This window comes from Argiope bruennichi, chromosome 10 (genome assembly GCF_947563725.1).
Source record: "Argiope bruennichi chromosome 10, qqArgBrue1.1, whole genome shotgun sequence".
NCBI classification, from domain to species: Eukaryota; Metazoa; Arthropoda; class Arachnida; order Araneae; family Araneidae; genus Argiope; species Argiope bruennichi.
Window position 1 is genome coordinate 74,341,616 of NC_079160.1, and position 21,892 is coordinate 74,363,507.

General features: G+C 31.2%; 1 protein-coding gene across 1 annotated transcript; it reads left to right on the plus strand.

The window, feature by feature from the left end:
• Window positions 1–19,187: 19,187 nt before the first annotated feature.
• On the plus strand, window positions 19,188–21,571 carry LOC129987905 (uncharacterized). The gene has a single exon (XM_056095897.1). The coding sequence runs from the start codon at window positions 19,337–19,339 to the stop codon at window positions 20,921–20,923; it is 1,587 nt and encodes a 528-aa protein (XP_055951872.1). The 5' UTR covers window positions 19,188–19,336; the 3' UTR covers window positions 20,924–21,571.
• The last annotated feature ends 321 nt before the right edge of the window (window positions 21,572–21,892 follow it).

Sequence of the window (21,892 nt, forward strand, 5' to 3'; positions counted from 1 at the left end):
ATTAAAAATTTTTAAATAAAAATTTGCATGATTTTTTTTGTTGTTGTTTTAGATTTTTGTTTTCTATTCCATTTTTTTAAGTTCTGAAAATAATAAAACAATCTTTGGTCAATATATATTGTAGGTGAATATTTTATTGATAATATGTTTATGAAAATATCATTAACTTGAATATTTTTGACATATTATCTTATTTTGAAATAATTGAAGCAATAAGGTGAGATAATAAGTTTTTAAAGATAATTTTAATGCTGAAATATGAAAACTTATTAATGCATCCATTTACTTACGAGGTTTATATCTGATAAAAATTATCATTTCATTCATATTTTTAGTAGGTGAATATTTTGAATGGCAATTTCTTATATCATTCCTAATCTTGTCACAAATCTTGATAAAAAGGACTCAAAGTCAGGGCAAAAATAATTTCCTAAATCCATGCATTTCTCTGCCGACAAATATTGGAAAGAAACCTTTCCTTCATTTAACTCCATCAATGAACTCAAAATTTAAATTGTACCCATTTTATTAGGTTACAACATTATGATTTTTTGTGAAAATTCGTAAATTATGAAATCTCGCAGATAAAAATGAGACTTAGCTGCATATATCGAATAATTAAGAATTACCCCTTTCAGACTGATACTTCCATGCTCTTCATGTCTGAACAATTCAAACGAATTTCATTGGCAACATTTATAATATATTTCACTTCATGTGAATTTCAAAAAACGGATGCACAATAAAATAAAAGAAAAACAATCTAGAGTAGGTAATCATAACTTCAGCGAAGTTTAAAACCCGTGAGTGAAAAATAAGGTTTTTATTTCATTTCAACAATAAAAGTACTTGCTATAAATTTTGGCACATTAATTAAAATAAAACAATTTATAGATATTAATGAATCTGTAATAGTTTTGCCAGTTTCTGGAGGAAGGAAAGAGTTCTTCATTTAAAGGATCTTATCCTCCGGTTACAAAAATTGGATGGAAGAAAAGTGGCTTAACAATGACATTACATATTAAGAATATTGCGCTAAATCAGAAATAGTATATATAAGTTATTTTATATATATAAGAAAAATAGAGAGAAGCGTGAATTTTAACGTCATAGAATTAATTAGCAAAGACTGGGTCGGAGAATCATGTTTGTGTGGTAAAGCAACAAGTAATTGGTGGTCTAGTCACAGATGACTCATTGTTGTCACATGATGTTAAAATCTTCTTATCATCTGTAACTATTTTTTATCAAAGCAAAAGGTAATATTCACACATAGCTTTTAAAAAATTCAAAAGCTAATATTTTTGTAAATTATTAATTTTTAAAGCATGACAAAAATTTTAATTAAAATTTTCCCGGGGTAATTCAAAGAAAAGAAAATTAATTATTTTGAAATTTGTATATCAATTTATCAAATTTATGTATATTTTACATCAATATATTTCATTATGAAAGGAAAGAAATTATGGAAGTGAAATTAAATTGTCTTTATTGTTGCTTCTATTGTGGATATCAAGATATGATTCAACTTATTCTTTAATGTTGAGTATGTTTCAGTGGTATGCTTTTGTTAAAAAAATTGTTATACTTTAGATAAAGTTCAAGTGCAAAATCAAGCATTGGTGAAAAAATTTTTAGCTCATTTTTAAAAATTGCTATTAGGATCGGCATTAGGAGGTGCATTAGAAATAAATTTCCTAAAGGAAGCAATTTTTCTATTGGAAACAATCTTTACTAGTGTCTGATCAATAGCCGAATTTCAACCAAAATATAAACCAATTTAGTAAGAAAATCCATTTGCATTCTATTAGTGAACAGAGAAATCGATTTTTTTTTATTTTACTTGTTAGTTATTAATCATTATTACATATATTAAGAAGTACGTCTTTAAATGTTCTATGAAAAAAACTTTAATAAATATAAAAATCAAAAATGATAGAGCACACAATTTTTTTGAACCAAAATTTGAACTTGAATAAAGAGCAAAACTTTAAAACTTTTTTCATAGATTATTGCCATAATACCGACGTTAATTTTATAAAAAGAACAGTGCTTTCAAGAGTGATGAATAAATCTTTTGAATCCAAGACTCATAAATTTCAAGAATGGTAAAGATTAAAAGAAATACTCGTAACATCCTTCAAGAATTCTTTCGTGTCTTGCTGAATGCCTAGCAAGGGAAAATATCCTCCCTTTCAATGCAAAATTAGTACTTCTATTGTACAATTTGCCTGGCGCATGTTTTATATAACCCATTTTGAGACACAAATGTTTCTTCAATAGGCTATTGTCGCCAGATATAACGCTTCTCTTTGTAACGTAACTCGGGCAACTGTTAGCACTAAACCTACCGACATTTTACTGCTTGATTTGATCGTAAAACTTCTATTAACAATACGGACAAGCCGAAAAACTACTTTCACATAGAGAAACACTTGCACTTTCTTACGGAATACTAACAATTGAACAGAACCGAAATCCATAGAAATAATAATAATAAAAAAAATATTCTTGAGATAATCTGTGAGAAGTTTCTCTTAAAACATATTGCACAGTAAAATGATAAATGAACCATGGTGGTAATAAAACAGAATATTATGTATTTACACCACATCGGTCCAACTCTTCGACATTGTTCCAAGCAAATAGGAATGGTTCCATTATGTCTTCATTGAGAGTAGACAGTAGATAGTAAAAATGTTGCTGACTGTTATCAATTGACGGGTTGCATATTCTCTACAAAATGTCATCCAAGAAATCTGAAAAATCGAAGCAGCATTAAAAAAAAATCCTTTTAGATGAGGGGAAGGGGCTCTCTAAATAAATCTTTTATCAATTTTTATTGCCTCTGCTTTCTTATTGGCCACATGTTCAAATTCTAATTTCTCATTGGTATTTTCTTCATAACAGCTTGACTTATATAGGCATTCACCAGGATTCTTATTCTTAGATTTTAAATCCAAAGGCTCTTAAGTTTTGCTGGCTATAGTTTTCTGTTTGAAAGGTCTAGCAACTCGAGGGAAGTGCACTGCGCAGGGAACTTGAGTAGACCTTATTAATATTTATTTAATTAAATAAATGTTGATTGCTTTAATGAAAGATTTTATCATCCAGTTTCTTTAATATGTTATTGAAATTTGCAATTGAATTCCTGCAGTCAAAGTAATTAATATTATATTTATGAGAAAATTGATGAGCTTAATATGGATTCAAATTCTGACTATTCTGAACTAATGTTATCTTCTGAAGATAAATACTCTGAAAGTGAATCTGACGATGATACTTTAAATGCGGCTCGCTGTTGGTGTCCTATTGACTTGCAAGCACTTTCACCTGCTCCTCCAAATTTTCAATTTACTTCGACTCCTGGTATCAGTTCAGCGGCAAAAAATTTCCTTGGGGACTCAGATGATCCGATGATGTTTTTCAGCATATTTTTTGATAATGCAGTGATGAGTTTCATTATGGAAGAAACAAATAGATACGCCGAAGACTTTTTCAACAAAACCGATTTGACACCATCATCGAGAGCATTAAATTGGAAAAATACGGATATAAAAGAGTTACATCTATTTTTTGGTTTACTTTTACTTCAAGGAATAATGCCAAAATCTGTGGAAGCAACGTACTGGAGCATAAGACCCATTTTAAACACTCCTTTCTTTGGAGAAATCATGAGTGAGTAAAGATTCAGTTTGCTAATGAAATTTCTTCATTTTGAGAATTCAGATGAATTCAATAAAAATACGCATCCAAATGCAAAGTTAAGAACATTTTTTGATATCCATAACATGCTGGTTGAGAGATTTAAATCTGCTTATACACCCAATCAATCTGTAACAATAGACGAGTCTTTGCTTGCTTTCAAGGGTTTACTTGCATGGAAGCAATACATTCCAACTAAAAGAGCTAGATTCGGAATTAAATTTTTCAAACTCTGTGAATCAGAAGGCGGTTACATTTGGAATTCTATTATCTATACCGGTAAAGGAACCCTTTTCATGGAAGAATACGAACAATTTGGATTATCTACAAAATGTGTACTGACTTTAATCCATGAACTTCAAAATAAAGGATATCAGCTAACAACAGACAATTTTTATACTTCTCCGGAAGTGGCCGAAATTCTTCTTCAATATAAAACTGATTTAATAGGAACTGTTAGAGGACACAGAAAAGGGTTACCGGTGGAATTTAAGAACACAAAATTGAAAAAGCATGAATTGAGAGCATTTCAAAAGGGAAAAATTATGGTACTACAGTGGAAAGACAAGAAGGTTCTAACAATGCTAAGTACCATTCATAATGCTGCATTAGTTAGTGTTGAATCAAAAATATCCACTACAACCAAACAAAAGCCTAAGGTGGTAGTCGATTATAATAGATCTATGGGAGGAGTTGATAAGTCGGATCAGTGCTTAGCATACTATCCTTCACCCAGAAGCCGACAAAGGAAATATTACAAAAAAATATTTCGACATCTACTTGACCAGGCTATGTGGAATACTTTTCTGCTTTATAAAAAAAATGGAGGAAATGTAAATCATCTCGAATTTAGAATGCGATTGATAGAGAGATTATGTGAGGAAGGAAGAGGATTACCATCGTCTAAAGTCCCACAGAGTATTGAAAATGTGGGGAGATTGACGGGCAGACATTTTCCGTCTTTAGTTGCTCCAACAGAAAACAAAAAATACTCTGCTAGGAGATGTGTCGTGTGTTGCTCAAAAACCAATGCAAATGGCAAAAGAGTGAGAAGAGAAACACGTTTTGAATGTGTAATCTGCAAGGTGAGTTTATGTGCTGCTCCATGTTTTGAGATATATCACACTCAATCTGTTTTTTAAATTTCCTTACATGTAATTGCAGTGGATGAAATATTGTAAAACTTGCTCATGGCCACATTTATCTTTCAAATATTGAATTATGCCCTTTTATAAATTTCATCTAAAAATTTTGCTATATTTTAAGTTCGTATTTTTTTTTTTTCAGTATTTATAGCTTTATGTTAATATTCTCACTTTTAAGAATTCTGTAATGATACGTGGAATGTGGCAGTTATTTTCTAATTTTGTCACTTTTTAAAGAAAGTATACAAACTATTTCTGATGAAAAACTTTTAATAATCGCTTAATTATTTTTTAAAAAATATTTCTAGTAAAAAATACAGATTTTATGCAGTACTGTTTGTGTTACATTTATTATTCTTAGAAATTTTATTGTATTTAAAATTTCTTCTAGAAGACATTTTAAAATATTTGTATTCTACAGATTATCAGCAGCTCTGTTGCAGATATATATAAAAAAAATGTGTCATCTGTTAGGTAGTAACTTTTATTTATAATTGCAGTCATTTACTTTCATTTTTAAGTTTGCATGTAAATCAGTATTCATTATTAAGTTCTGAATCCACAGCCTTGTGATACGTTCAAACAGCTAGAAATCGTATCAGCCTTTAAATGCATTTGTTTAATTTCATTAAATAGCTAATACTGTTTTAATGCAAAGCAATAATTATAATCGCACAGATACAATTTATTCTTTCCATTTTTCAAAGCAATATCTATTAAATTCACTCATCATCGAATTTTGTTGAATATAAATAAATGTTTCTATAATAGTTTCCCATTTATTAAATATATTTTCTTTCTTTCATATACTAAACTTTTTTAATAGTCCTTATTATTTCTATGTTATTATTTTTTTTTTCATTTATACTTTTCGCAGCCCGTCACAAGACACAAAACTTCTTCCCATTTCAATGTGGTTTGTTTTTTTATAGAGATTTTAAATATATATTTATAATATAATTATATATTTTAAAAATATAATTTCTAATTGTTTTTTTTAAATATTTATAAAAGAAAAGTTTTTTCCCTTCCCGAGCCCCCCTCCCGAAAAAAAGACAAATATGATTTGCAAAAAGCAGTAAACAGCGCTTATATTAAAATATTGAAATAAAAAATAATATTAAGCAGTAAAAATAATAATAGTAACTACATTTATTAAGATACTTTAAATAAAAACGTTTATAAAAAATAATGAAAAACACTTTACTATAGTTCACTCTAAACTACAAAAAATAAATATATAATTAGATCCAAAAGTTTTCAAATGTGCCTTTCATTACGTATTAAATACTTCGCCAAAATCTATATACAAAGCCTAAGCAATAATTAAAATTACATTTATAAATAAATATTTGTCTCGATTAATAAGTGAAATGAAAATAAATTTAAAAAAATTATATAAGGATTTTTTTTTAATATTTTACTGCGTTTTAAAAAATGTATTATTAAAAGTTCAAACGTACTTTTTTAATATTTCATCAACCAAGTACTGATAATTCAAATCTGTTTTTGCGAGCTAATCACAGTCATTAACTGTTATACATGATTATGACATGTAAATATGAGGGATTCCCTACCTTTAATAAGTATGATAGTTTTCACCTGTATATTAAATTTGCTGTGAAATAATGAAATATTCAAATCAATAATGAAGTATACAGCTCATATCACCAATCGATCCTGCAATCGTGAATTCTTGCGAAGAACGTTATTTCCACTTCTCGTGAGTTCATTAACCTAATTGGAGGGACCACCCAAATTCTAACTGTCAGCGTAAACCACAAAATGACCTTAACAAGCAGATGACCCACCTCGTTTATTGCCTTTAAGGGGGAAAGCATTGACGACTTTCTACGTCGGAGCCGGGTTAAAAGCAGTTTGCGGAAAGCAACTTCCTTCGTTCCAGCCGGGATTCGAACGACACGTTGGAGCGACTTTCTACGTTCCAGCCGGTTGAAGAGTTAATTCAAATTTTTCAGAAAATGGTTTACTCCAATACAGAAATTAAATAAATAGCTTTGAAAAAAAATCAAATTTAAGAAGTAATCTGAAATAGATAAATTAATTCAATCAAACATTACTTAAATTAGTAAATTAAGTATTAATTACAATTAATAAATTTTATATTTTAAATTAATAATATGATTGAAATAACAGATATTTGGAACAAATATTTAAAAATAACAATAGCAAAATTATTTGTTATTCAAAAAATCGTGGATTATGCATCTCTACTCAAAGATAGAAGAATGTCATCAGTGGCCATCAGAAGTCGAATGAATGATGCTGGCGTTTCTGTCAGTTCAAGAACAATTAGGGGCAGATTATTAGATGTTGAACTAAGAGGTATAATTGCTCGAAAAAAATCTTAATTTACAGCAGCGCGTAAAAAGATTACAGTGGCCAAAGGAACACGTTAACTGGACAGATGATCAGTGGTTACAAGTTATGTGGAATGATGAAACAAAGATATTGTTATTCGGTAGTGAGGGGCGAAAATATGCAAGACGTAGAATAGGCGAAGAGCTACATCCTGATTGCATTCAGACAACTGTGAAGAACTCAGTGTTATGATTCGGTCATGCATGTCAGCAGACGGTATTGGTCGCCAACATGTTATCGATAGAACACTAAATGCAAGAAAATAAATTGCCGCTATTCTAGAGACAAAACTTTTACCTTCCAATAGTGATATCTTTCCCAAAAACGCATCATTTATTTTTCAGCCGGGTTCAGCTCCTTGCTTAACAATAAACATGTCGAATGAGTAGTTTAGTACAAAGAGCACTGAATTATTGTTATTATGACCAGGAAACAGTCCTGGCCTCAATTCTATTGAGAACTTATAGCACCGTTTGAAAATTCTTGTGCAAATGAGGCATCCATCAAATAAAAGAGAACTAATTGAGGCTATAATTGTTTCCTGGCATCATGTAATAATGAAGGAAGAGCTTAAAACTCTCATCAGCTCAATGAAACATCGATGTGAAGCTGTAATAAAAAATAAAGGCTACCCTTCTAAGCACTGATAACTCACTGCAGTCATCAGCATCTAACGCAAATATTTGAATTTTGCTTTTGCATTGAAATCAGTATTAAATACTCTTTAAAATGATATAAAAGACTGCATTTTAAGAAGCGTAACATCTTCTATAAGCATACAGAGTTAGAAAACGTAAAAATTTTCAAAAGTGTCCACAATTTTGGCCACCACTGTATGTGTAGCTTTCTAGGCCTGCTACACAATGATGTAATATTTTCTTGAATACTATGGCGTAATTATGTGCCTTTTATCTATCAAGCATTTTTTAAATTTTTATTAGAAATTTTCAGTTTAAATTTGTTAACGACAAAAGGACAAATCTGTGTCTTCAAATTATTTAAAATCCAGGCACCAATCTCCACTATTAAATTAATTCTTGCAAATCACGAGAATTTTAAAATTACTTTTTTAACTTATTCCTACGATACAAATCTATACATATCCAACTTGATAGCAGATCTAATTTAAAGTTAGGCAGTTGAAAACTTTCATTGATAATTTTGCAACCAAAAATTCATCTTTTGTGCTTTAAACGAAAGTGACCAATCTTGCTGATTCTCAATCATTTTCTCCACTGATAGAACTTACTCGGAACTTCAACTAAATATGAAGCCCTATGAGCCCTGACCGCCGGATATCGTCGGGAAATATCTTTCACCGCTTAAACTCATTTAATCGTCCTCGCCCCAAAGTGCCTGAGTCAGGTCTCTGTCGAATGGGACGATATCGGGAGATCAGGGCTCATAGGATTAAAATTGGACTGATTCTTAGAAATTTTTACTGATTTTTGCAAATCAATTAATGGTTCATTTTTAAAAAAACGATGGGATAAAAATTTTTTAATTAGCTTCTGGTGATTTTATTTTCACTGTACTATTAGAAATTCACAATATTTTTTTCCTGCCACAACAATTTTATAACAAAGAAAAGATTTACAGAATTTTTATTGGAGGCTGAATGAATGCTGGTCTTTGACCACGACCTTGGTGACCTGGTGATGAATTTGGCGAAAAAAAATGAAAGTTTGAAAGAATACAAGAAGTTTGGCGACATCTCTATTAGAATTCATAATCCAAAATTCTTATAAGAATTTCTATACACTGTCAAGGAGGCTATATAAACGTAAGCGTACAAGCGAACATGAATTCTCTCTTTGAAATATTGATAGCGGAGCGAGTTCATTAGCTGCATTCTTATCGGTATTTCTGCGTTTTTTCTGTCAGCTGTAAATTTCTGCAATTGCTGTCTTTGTGGGGGTGCTGGCTGTGTTTTGTTATATGTGTTTCGTTTTTCTTGAGGGATAAAGCGTTGTTATCCATTCTCTAACTTGGCGGATTTCTCAGTATTCACGTACTGTTTTTATTTTCGTAGCTGCTCATTAAAAATTTCACCTTAATACGGCCAATAATAAGGAATCAGCTAAAAGAAAAGATAATTATAGTAAAGAAAATATTATCTTCTCTATTTTTTGTTTTCTACTTGCCAAAGTGTATAATATTTAGCTATTTCATTGGTTTCGAATTTATTGATCCAATTGGATTTGATCCAATGAACCATCCTAGCTGCTTTCTTAATTCTAAAGCATTCTGAAATTATATTCAATAAATTCGAATCACATGTCCTCTTTCTGCTTTAGAAAAATTCATTATCTATAAATATATAAATAGGGAGTTATAATAAATCATATTATATAAGCATTATTTTATGTGAAGCAGGATGCAGTTTTGAAGACAGTGAAAAGACTTTCGATTTCGTGACGTCGTTTCATTTCATCTTGGAGAAGCAGGCATTATGTACAAGCAGGAGCGACGAGCAACACAGAACGAAACGAGGAAAAGCCTCTTGAACATTTTATCCCTGGTCTTACATAACCTGAGATATGAATAGGGAAAATATATTTCCATAGTGCTTATATACAATGAGATTTCAGTAAGGATTTTCGCTACACGCGCAGACAAGGCAGGGGAAACACAGGGATCTTTTAAAAAAGAATTTGTCTCGTCAGCTGTATTTTATCTCTTCACTCGGTGTGTGGGAAAATTAGGCTTTTAGCCGATTCAGCAATTTTACAAAGCTTCTCTTGAATTAATTAATTAGTGAAAGTGGAATTGGATCAGGAAATAAGAGAATATTTTAGAATGAAGTTACTATGGGCTAAATTAAGATAAAACCTTGGAAATTAATTAAATTGAAATTAGAGTTTAAAATATCATTACAATTTTCCTCCCACCGCAAGACGTGAAAGTGCGACGGGGTCCTCGACACACAGCCATACCGTACAGTGGTGTTCAAGTAAGAGAAATTAAAATTTAAAGGCATATTAAAAGTGATACCCACGTTTTCCTTACCTTTACATTAATATAAAAATCATTTTGAACAAGATTATGCAAAGCATAAAAAAAATAAAGTGATATCTGTGAAAATATTAGATAAACTTAAATATTCAACAACACCAAAAATAATAATATTAAAATGTACAATTTAAAAATGATTTTCTGCAGCAACTCAGTCTATTGTCTCTCAGTTTATAAGATTGTCTATTTGATGAGGAATGTCTCTAAAGAATGCTTACACACAGTGTCCTTTAAATAGTAGAAGGCTCACCAAAATTATCAAATTGGATGTAAAATAATGGAACAATAAATTGAACTTATTTAATAATAATAGATCAACATAGTTCTGATTTTTGTATTTAACACTTGAATCTGAAAATAATAGTATGAGATTCAAAATACTCTTATTATAACATTAATACTCAAAACAAATGACATAAAAATGTGTAATTTTAAAAGGAAAAAAAAAAACTTTTAACCTAATAGTTAGCCAATTAGTAAAACCTTGTCCACAGGTTTCTAGTAGTGGGTGAAACTTAATGACCCAAAATTAGGACATCAAGAAGGGGGACGTAATTCTTATTCTTTTTCTACTCTCATCCAGGAATATTTATTTCCTAAGTGAAGAACAACATATCCAGGATAAAAATAGAAAGAGATAGAAATTAATTGTGAGGTTGACCCTTTATTCGCATCTCAATAAGACTGCTATAGTTGAATTTATGTTGCGATGGCGCCTATCACATCATCATCATGAAGAAAAGAAAAACTAATTCTTACGGGTGGAGACAACGGGCCAACCCAAGTTGGGGATTATGTCGAAGAAACATGGGAAATAAAAGGATTTTTTTAAATTATTATTCATGACTTAATTTTAATTTTTCTGGAGGGTAATATGTTCTTAATTTTGATACATGGACAATAACAGTAGCTTTGTTTGTTAATGCGTTTGGTTTAGTTATTTCATAATTTACATATTTCATTCATTCAGAAATATTTTAGACCAGTAACGTGTAAAGACAACGGTGCGAGCTAAAATACGTAATACTTAATTTGAAATACTTCAATTATTAATTTCAACTGAAAAAAAACACTTTTATAAAAACATTTAATATATCAGTTGTCTCATTTAGTTGTAATAAATGCAAAAAGAGTTTGAAAGGAAAAAAAAAAGATTTAAACAATGTAAATATTGTTTCAAAAACTGTGATTAAATTTGTAAAACATGAAAAAGAATTTAATCATTCTAAGTTCTTTATATAAAAACCCAAACATTTAGATTAATATTAGGTTAATTACTTTGAGAAAGAGCTCATTTTTAAAAATTTTTTACTACACCATTAAAAGCAAGCACATGTAAAATCTTAAATCAGCAAATTCTAAAAATGAACACACGTTTGAATGGAAAGCATAATAATTCAGTCAAAAGATATTCTCATAATATTGAAGGAGAAAATTGCCCCATAGCTGCAGGAAAAATGTAAAAACAGATCGGTGATCGAGAAATTATTTTGCGAAACATTTTTTTAACTTAATCTAAACACTTCGAGCTTCGATCAACTTTTGTTTGGACTAAATGGCTTGAGAGCGATAGATAAATGAATTCTTAACGAGCTAAGAGGCGTCAGGGAAGGTCAATGACGCAACATAAACGAAACTGCATAGCTTTGCAGATTTGGCGAGTGCCAACCAAGAAATATATAGAATACGATAAATCAATTCGTTTTTAAATGAAAATATACAAATGAAACAACTTGAATATTACGTTCGATTTCCTTAATATTTAAAAGATATACTTGCAGAACATTTTGATAATTGCGATTATGTATACACAAATAGAAAAATAGTATTTTAAAAAAAATATAAACTCGCATGATACTTTAAAAATATAAATTATTCCTTTTACTCAGCTAATAAGAATTTTATAAACAACAAGACTGCGGCTCTGAAATTCTTCTGAAGTCTTTTTTCTAGATATTTCTTTTAAAGAAAATGACAAAAACACAGTACCTGATATAGCGATCTCTCACTGGTGTTGGAAAAGTTTTAGGATATTTTGGTTATTATTTCCCCTTGGAGATCGACGTTCCGACGGAGACACTGCTGATCGCCGCTGTTTAAAGGACTTCTGAAGTATATTGGATGTATACACTGGAGATGAAACTAAAGGACTCTGTAGGGGTTTTCCGAAGAACTTGAACGCCGCGCGTTTACATTTCAGTCAGCTTTTTTCATTTTAGGAATTAAACCAAAAAAATTTTTTTAAATATGGCTAGGAATTCAAATTAATCAAACTAATTTTTAATTTCGATCAATATTAAAAGAAGATTTTAAATCAATCCTGGACGATCCCCCAATTATTTCTATGGGAGTCTAACCAAATTTCCCCAAAAAAAGTTACTCTTCAGATAGCGCGGGTTTTAGTGGCGAGGTGTCTAGGGGTCTTTTAATATTTACGGGTTCAGTTCCACAACTAAGATCAAAGTAATGCAAACGAAGGATGAAGAGACTTCTTAAAAATAAAATAATTTATTTAGAGTTGAAGGGAAAAGTTTACAGGGAGAGTATTTACAGGGAAATAGGAAATGAATTAAAACATGGAGATATGAAAGAAACAGAAAGTTAGATAATTCCCTCTAGAAATCTAAAAAAAGACGTTAGAAATCTAAAAAAAGTGCATTATGTGACTGAAAAAACTTACCACGTAGTTAGACAGAGCGGTTGCGCGTAAAGTCTTCGTCGAACGGTGGTTAGTGAGCCACTACCTGAATATTAGTTGTGTCAGCGTTTCGTAAGCTCGACAGATGGCGTTGATCTTGAATGCTGTATTTATTAAAATTATCGTCCTGTGAGAAATGATCCAACCTTTTACAATTCTCGCTTTGAATCACGTCCTACAATGGGACAACAGAATGAAATGATGGCAAAATAAAACAGTTCCGTGGGATATCCTACATATATTCAGCTGATTTAACTTAGAACCCTTAAGGTACTTATGAACCCCATTAAATTTTCATGGCAGATTATAAATCTTATGAATGGTACAGTAAAAAACTGCTATAATTCAAAGCAAGCAGGATTTATATAATGATTAAGGGGTTCAAACTATTATAGATATATGGCATTATTCCGTTCAATGTTCATTATCTTATCTCCAGACAGAAAAAAAAATTATTTTATAACTACATTGTTTGTTCATTCTTATTTCACAAAATATACAAAATGAAATGGTTAATTAAATTATTTTCGGCCGGTTCTCTCGTTCCAAACTCCACAGAACTATAAAAAAAACAAGAATAGAGAACAAAATAAATTTATTACTAAAAATTACGTACAAACAAGTTTACTTTTCGATATGATTGCCGTGAAGATTCACGCCTTTGCTTTATCGGTTGGACAAGTTTCCGAATCTTTCTTCGAAGAACGCTGCGCCAGTAATTCTGGAAGTTCTTTAAATTCTGTGTTATAATATTTAAATATCTAGCAGGAATGTTTGAGCATTTGCTGTCCAAAGTCGCAGTTTTGTATGGCTAGTCGACCAGATTCTTAGCTGTGTTTCTATCCATCCCCCGTTTCTTTCGCATCACTTGATCGATTCGTTGAACAAAATCTTCTGTTGAGAGAAATTTGCACCCTTATTCCCCATCATGGAGAACGCGGTTAAGAGCCAAATGATTTTCAACTCCTGTTTGTTTGTTTGTTTGTTTGTTTCTTATGGCACTTGCCACGGACAAGCCTGCTGTTCAAACACAGCCGATTTAAGCCTAAGGGGAACGCCTCTTGTTTTTATCGTAGCGCCAACTAGGGCCAAGAGTACGACTTTGCTACTCACGCATCACTCATTCGCTTGCACAGCCCCTTTTTACAGGAGGGCACATTCACACATCTCACAGATAGAACAGGAAGAACAACCATGCCCAAACCGGGACTCGAACCCGGGACGCCCGGATCACGGGGAAGATGCGCTACCCCTATGCTAGGACGCCGGCTTTTCAACTCCTTTTTTATTTGAAAAATTATCTGGAGAGTCAAATTTCAGCCTACAATAAAACCTTTTTCTTTTGGTTCTGTTCTTTTTTTCATATGAATTTTTATGCAGTACGGTTTTCTAACAGTGTTGGAATTATGACATCCTTATAATGTTTTCTATTAGTATTTACAATAGAAGGTATATAAAAATATTATGGCAATCCATAATAATTATAATTTATACATATAAAACACTAATGTACGTGGTACAGAAAACGCTCTCACTACTTATTAAAGAATGCCAGCAATAAAATATAATCAATGTACGAATTTTCAGCAGACTAGGTTTTTACAGCTGTACTTAATTCAACACTTCGTTAATTAAATAAAATTATTATATTATAAATGCTGCTCTCCGTGTCAAACACTTCATTCAGTCAAAAGATGTAAAAGAAATTAAGAAATAAACTTTAAACGGAAAGTTTTATAATCGGGATTGAAAATAGGCTTAACCATCACTATGGATACTTCCTATGACTCACCCACTGTAAATATTGGGTTGGCAACTAAGTAATTGCGGATTTTTTTTAGAAAATCAAAGACAATTTTTTCATGGAACTAAATAACTTTATTCTGTAATGTATTGCCCATTTTGATCAATGACCTTTTGCCATCTTTCAGGCAGCATCATAATCCCACGTTCATAAAACTTCTGGTTTTTATTAGCAAAAAACTGAATCAGGTACGATTTGACATTATTATCATTATTGAAATTTTTACCATTCAAGGAGTTTTGTAAAGATCGAAACAAAAAGTAATCAGATGGTGCAAGGTCAGGACTATATGGTGGATGTGGCAAAACATCCCAACCAAGCTCCAATAATTTTTGCCGAGTGACCAAAGATGTGTGTGGCCTTGCATTGTCATGATGGAATACAACACCTTTTCGATTTGTCAATTCGGGCCACTTTGCTTCAACTGCATTGTTTAATTTCGTTAGTTCTTCAATGTGGATATCAGAATTGATAGTTCGGTTGGGTGGTAAGAGTTCAAAGTAGACAATTCCTTTGTAATCCCACCAAACTGATAACAAAACCTTCTTTTGATGAATATCAGCTTTTGATGTTGTTTGAGTTGCTTCACCTGGCCTGCTCCACGATCTTTTCCGCTTGATATTGTTGTAAACAACCCATTTTTCATCGCCAGTTATCAGTCGTTTTAAAAATGGACCATTTTCATTACGTTTCTTTAGCAAATCGCAGCTGTTAATGCGTTGCGTTAAATGCGTTTCTTTCAGTTCGTGAGGAACCCATGTATCGAGTTTTTGAACATAGCCAAGTTGTTTTAAGTGATTTTCAATGCATGTATGTGATACATGAAGCTTCTCTGCAATCTCACATGTTGTACTGATACGATTATTGCTTTGATTAGGTCGTCATCAACTTCAACTGGACGGCCAGAGAGCTTTTCATCTTTGAGTGAAAAATCACCAGAATGAAATTTGGCAAACCAATTTTGACACTGCCGTTCTTTTAAGGCTTCGTCACCATAAACAGCACATAACTTTTTATGAGGTTGCGATGCGTTTTTCCCTGTGCGGAAATAAAAAAGCAAAATATGACGAAAATGTTCCTTTTGATTTTCCATTTTTCAACGAACGCCACACGAAAACTACTCAACCGATCAAAAAACTTTTTTTACTGATAGACAGCTGAATTGCCAACTATCAAATAACAAAATGTGTTTTACATTTGTACTACGGCTGCAAACCTAAAAATTCAAAGTTGCCAACCCAATAGATCTTCGTCTTCTAAAATCATTAATTTCCCAAAATGCTTTTTGCTCTGTCATAAAACTCAAAAAATTATCTCTTTAATGATATTGATTTCATTTCTATGCATTTTCTTTACTTTTAATATATTTGTGGTGACGCTTTATCATTTTTCTCATAAATTCATAATAATTCTCATAAATATTCAAATAAAAATTCATAATAATTCTTATAAATTCATAATAATGTCATAAATAAATAATAATCATAATTTCTCATTCATTCATCATAAAAAATCTCACCTCCGACGCACTGAAGGGGGAGTAATGTGGTGACGCTTTATAAGCCAGATAACAGCTTCGAGACATGAGAAATTTCTTTTGTCTTGTGGTCATGTTACTCGGCTACGAACCCAAAGGTTGCGAGTTCGATCCTCGCCTATCGCCAGTAGCAACATTGGTGACCCGATGACGAAAATATGCAAACTTCATACAACTGTTGTGGTGCCCTCTACCAGAAATAAATAAATAAAAAAAATGAAGCTGATAAATAGTCAGCCAATAAAAAATGCAGCTGATAAATACTCAGCCAATAAATAAAGGAAGCTGATAAATAATCAGCCAATAAAAAAAAATGGATAAGGCGCAACAGCCAATATATCACCACTAATAACAGACAAAACAGGACAAAAAATCGTTCGTCTCACCTCCGACGAACTGAAGGGGGAGTAATGTGGTGACGCTTTATAAGCCAGATAACAGCTACGAGACATGAGAAATTTCTTTTGTCTTGTGGTCATGTTACTCGGCTACGAACCCAAAGGTTACGAGTTCGATCCTCGCCTATCGCTAATAGCAACATATTCTTTAAGTTTAATTTGCAATGTTACGATGCGTTTAAAGTTAGGTTTGGTTTAGTTTGATTTGAAAAAAGATTTTAAAAAGTAATGCTCACTTCAGTTGCATTTTTAATTCTATGAAATTCAAATTCATCCGTCAATATACTGAAACGCGTGCTTTTGCTACTGTTAAAATTAAGATTAAAAAATAAATGCTCTTTTTATCATTAACGCCGAAATAGACTTTTCACTTCTGCTTATATTTCATAATATATTCACTTTTAATTTGTAGCCGCAATAATATTTTGCAGAAAAGTTAGTTTAAGTCCTGTTTTTAAATCTTATCAAATAAACTGAAATTTTAAAAAAAATGCATTCCATATTAATCGTTTAATAACATAAAATAAAATCAATCTTGGCGAGCAAGCTGGTCGCCAAAGGCGGCTAGTAATATTATAACCATATATAACCATCGTTAAATTTATATACAACAATTTATTATGGTTGTATATACAGCTATGTATTGTAAAAAGATATTGTAAAAGTATTTACAATATATTTTTATACAATGTGCATGCTATATATTTTTTGTACACATCATATCAACTGATTCTTATATTTCAAAACAAAATAAATAATATATTCCAAAAATAAATCAATTCTAATATTTTCAAATGATAAAAGTGATTTTGAATCAGTTCATCTCAAGAAGATGCACGTTTTGGATTACGATGAGTAATATTGAATTATGGGCATTTTAAAAATTTCTCCATGCTTAAAATGGGAAATTAAAGTTAAAATATATATTTTTAATGCTTAAATTAATTATTTATTTTATTTGTAAGTCAATTTCTTATTACTTCGTAAATCTTCGACAGATTTTCTAAGTGATATTCATTTTTATGTGGTCTCCTACCACTGTGTAATTTTTTTTCTTTGATTTGTTGTAAAAAATTATTTGTTACAGCTATTTATGAAGTTTTGGAAAATTTTAAATAAATTCCTATAGGATTACTCTTTGAGAAAATTTCTTCAGTTCTTCACGAATCATGAACCCAGAATCCAAATTCGTCCTTCGTTCAAAAATTTTATATTATATATATAGATATATATATAGAGAGAGAGAGATATATATATAGAGAGAGAGAGATAGACAGATAGATAGATATAGATAGATAAATATAGATATAATTTAATTTAATCCTATTAATTTCCAAAGTTTTACCTTAATTCAACCTATATTAACTTCATTCTAAAATGTTCTCTTATTTCCTGATCCAATTCCACCTTTTTTATTTAACTAATTCAATGCGAGATCTAAAATTGCTGAAGTCGACAAGTTCCCACACTCCGAGTGAAAGGATAACAAATTTTATAACTGAGCGAATTCTTTTTAAAAGATACCTAGATTCCGACTATCTAAATCTAAATCTCATAGTATATAACCACGGGAATAATGCTAATGTTATCTTATGAACAACAAAATAACTAGAGTAATTTTGTTTAGATTTTAACTGGCTTGGAATATGTTGTTAAAAGTGTAAAAATCTCGGACGAGTTCGTAAATGGCCCATTTAGCTCAAAGGGATGGAAATGGAGGGGGAGGAATTTTCATTTCACCACAACTTTCTTAATATTTAAGATAGAAAAATGAATCCAATTAGCCAGATTAGCGCCTCAATCAGATGAACAACTTTTGCATTTAAAGTTTTTCGATAAATGCAATATCTTAGAAGTTAGGGACTGAAAAATTATTTTACGCCTTAATTTTGACTGTTTTAAACGTCAACAATTTATGTTGCTAGATAGTAACTAAGATGTAAAGGAATCTTTGCTTTCGAGCTTGCCGAGAATTATTTTTGTGCGATTTCTTTTAGTTTGTCCCTGTCTACTTCACAAAAACAAGTTTTACTGTAATGAAAAAGAACGCAAACGCCCATCTCACAATTTTTTTCCAAAGAAGGGATGAGAAACCTAAGCCGCTGATATGGCAGATGACAATTCTTCAAGGCGATTAATCGGAATATTACCATGTTTCTATAAATTTTTGGTTATGAATTCATTTTGTTTTCTATTTTTATTTTTCTTTTCCATCAGATGTTGAAAAAAATGATCCTCACGTTTAGAATTAATGGATAAATGAAGAATCTGGAAGGAAAATAAAATTCATATTAATCGTTCAGTTCCAAAAAAAAAAAAAAAAAAATGTGAAAATCAATGACATAGAAAACTTTTATAAATACACGAAGCAAAAATAATACGGAAAATATTTTTATCTTTTTATCTTCTTTCCTCATTGCCAGATTATCTTAGATAAAAACTACATGCATAAAATGAATAGTTTTTCTCTGCTATCTTCATACATCTATCGGCACTGATTATTTTTGCAAATGAATGCTATTAAATGCTTTCTCGGGGAATTTCCCGTTCAAAGTTCCTATCATTTATCTTTAGAACAATTCTTTTATGTTTGTATTATATTTCAGAGATTGCAGTCCATGAAGATACATACAAACCACTCGATTTACCGAAATGGCGGCGGCGCTCCAGAGAAAATGTTTTTCTATAGACTGGCGGATAGAGAATTATAAATTCCTTTCTGAATTTGATGAACTTTACTGTCAGAGCCCATGGTTTACCGTGGAGAATTTGGATGGATCCAAATTTTGTTTAGGCTTATATCCATCATCACAAACCCAAATGGCTCTCTGCATCGAAAGAGATATTAATATATTCTCTGCTAAGGAAATGATATTATATTTTATTTTTTCCCTATCATCCGATCAATGTCCATCTCTACGATTTGAAAAATCGTTTTCTGACGTATTTTTAGGTTCGTCTCGTTCACTTTTGCATTTACACAAAGCTGAAATTTATGAAAAAAAGGAAGGAAAATTTGTTCTACCTGATACAATGACCATTCACTGCAAAATGTGGCAAGGACAAGGATTGTCTGAAGATGGAGAGTGTGTATTGATCACAGAACCGCAAGTGAAACATATATCCGTTGTTGGTGTTGTGAAATATTGCAGCGAATTAAGATATGGTATGATGAAAGCTATTCGTATCAGATCTGCACCAGAAGAAACTTATTTCTTTTCTTTGAGTTTTGGTATGACTCAAGAAGGCACGACTTTCGTTCAGATTTCACCTAAGGATTTCAAAAGGATGCGTGTATGCAAATGTGTATTCTATTTGTTAGATAGAACAGGGATAGAGAAGGAATGCGGAAAAGGCAAACTCATATTAAATATAAACGGACCAGTCAGCGAAAGAAGGATTCCACTAAAATGTTCAGAAAGAAGTTCTACACCACTGGATGGAAAATATTTATCGAAAGATTGCCTGTTTCTTCAGTGTGAAATAGCATTCTCCTCTGGAAAGTACGAAAGTAAATTCACGAAAATAAAATATGCAGCTGAATTGTCTAAAACCAATTCAGAGACTCCTGTCGCTCAGAATCAACTTGCTAGTGACAGAACTCCAGAGAGTTCTGTCACTCACAGAACTCTAGAGAGTTCTGTCACTCAGATTGATACCGAAGTTTTGCAAGAAGAAAATCACCATGCATTGACCGTCCAAGACGATCTGCTGGCGGCTCTCTCCGATGGCCTGCTGTCTGACACGAAACTACAGACGGCGACAGAAACATTCCCCGCCCACAAAATCATCCTAAGCTCGAGATCTCCAGTGTTTAAAGCCATGTTTACAAATAACATGAAAGAAACGAATAATAATTGCGTTCAAATCGAAGACCTTGATGCAGATACTGTACGTCGCCTATTGCTGTTCCTCTACTCGGATAATCTTCAAGACCTGGATTTCGAGAGCTCAATGAAACTTTATTTTGCTGCAGACAAATATGAAATACTTTCCTTAAAGAACAAATGTTCCATTTTTATGCAGGAGAATCTTTGTCCATCCAATTGCTGTGATGTCTTGACACTAGCAGACAGACATAGCGACCTTAATCTGAAGAAGGCTGCAAAGGAGTACATTGGAAAACACGACAAATTGGTTTTTCAAACGGATCAATGGAAATGTTTCGAAGAAACAAATCCATTTTTGGCCCTTGAAGCATTCCGAGTCATGTACCAAAGAAATCGAAAAAATTCTTAGCTTAACTATAATTTAATTTTTTTCGTCTATTGTATAATTGGTTAGCTTTAAAAAAAGGCATGAATAAAATTTTAAAATTTAGACATTTTAAAAATAAAAAAAATCTGTGAAATTGTTTCCAATCATATAATATGATATGATATTTTCTTAAAATTTGTTTTATATCTCTGTAAATTCTTTTTCATGATATGTTTTTATGAAATGTTAAACTAGGGATTAAATTGTCAGTGTCTCTAATTTTTTATTGAAACTCGATAATAAATATATTCTCAAGTCATATGTTTTTTTATTTGTAATTTGATTTTAATTTCCTTAATGTATTGTAAAATTATGTTGTAAAAAATTGCTAAGCAAGGATTAGTAAGTCCAACAGAGTAACATTAGTAAGTACTACAGTATTATAAAATATTTCACAATATTGCAAATACAGAGGCTATGTATAGCTGAATTCGGTAAATTTTTCTTTTAACAGTTCTTTTTTCAACTTAAATAGTTTGAACTAGGAGCATTATTGTTGGAAAATTGAGCACTTTAAAACGAAATCTCTTGTTTTGATTGCTTGATGTTTGAAATTTAGTCATGTACCTATTCTGAACATTTCTTTAAAATTCCAATTTATATCCTAACCATGATTAAATTCATTTGAAATTCGGTAACATTTTTTTCATTTAAACCTAAATACTCATTGATGTTTTCTAATTTGAGTGTTTTAGAATTTCGAATGAATTTGTATTTATATTTAATAGATGATTCTTTTGTTTTTACTGATAATGAAAACTATGAAATATTTTGCTTTATACTCTACCTGAACCTCTTGGTATCTAATTCCATCAGGCTGTATTATCTACGTATAAAACTTTATATTCATTATTGTTCAATATAAGTCGCATTTTATTATCTAGAGTGTTATGATGAAAAGAAATAATTTTAATTCTTAAATTTTTGAGGCAAATAGAATTAGTTTATGGA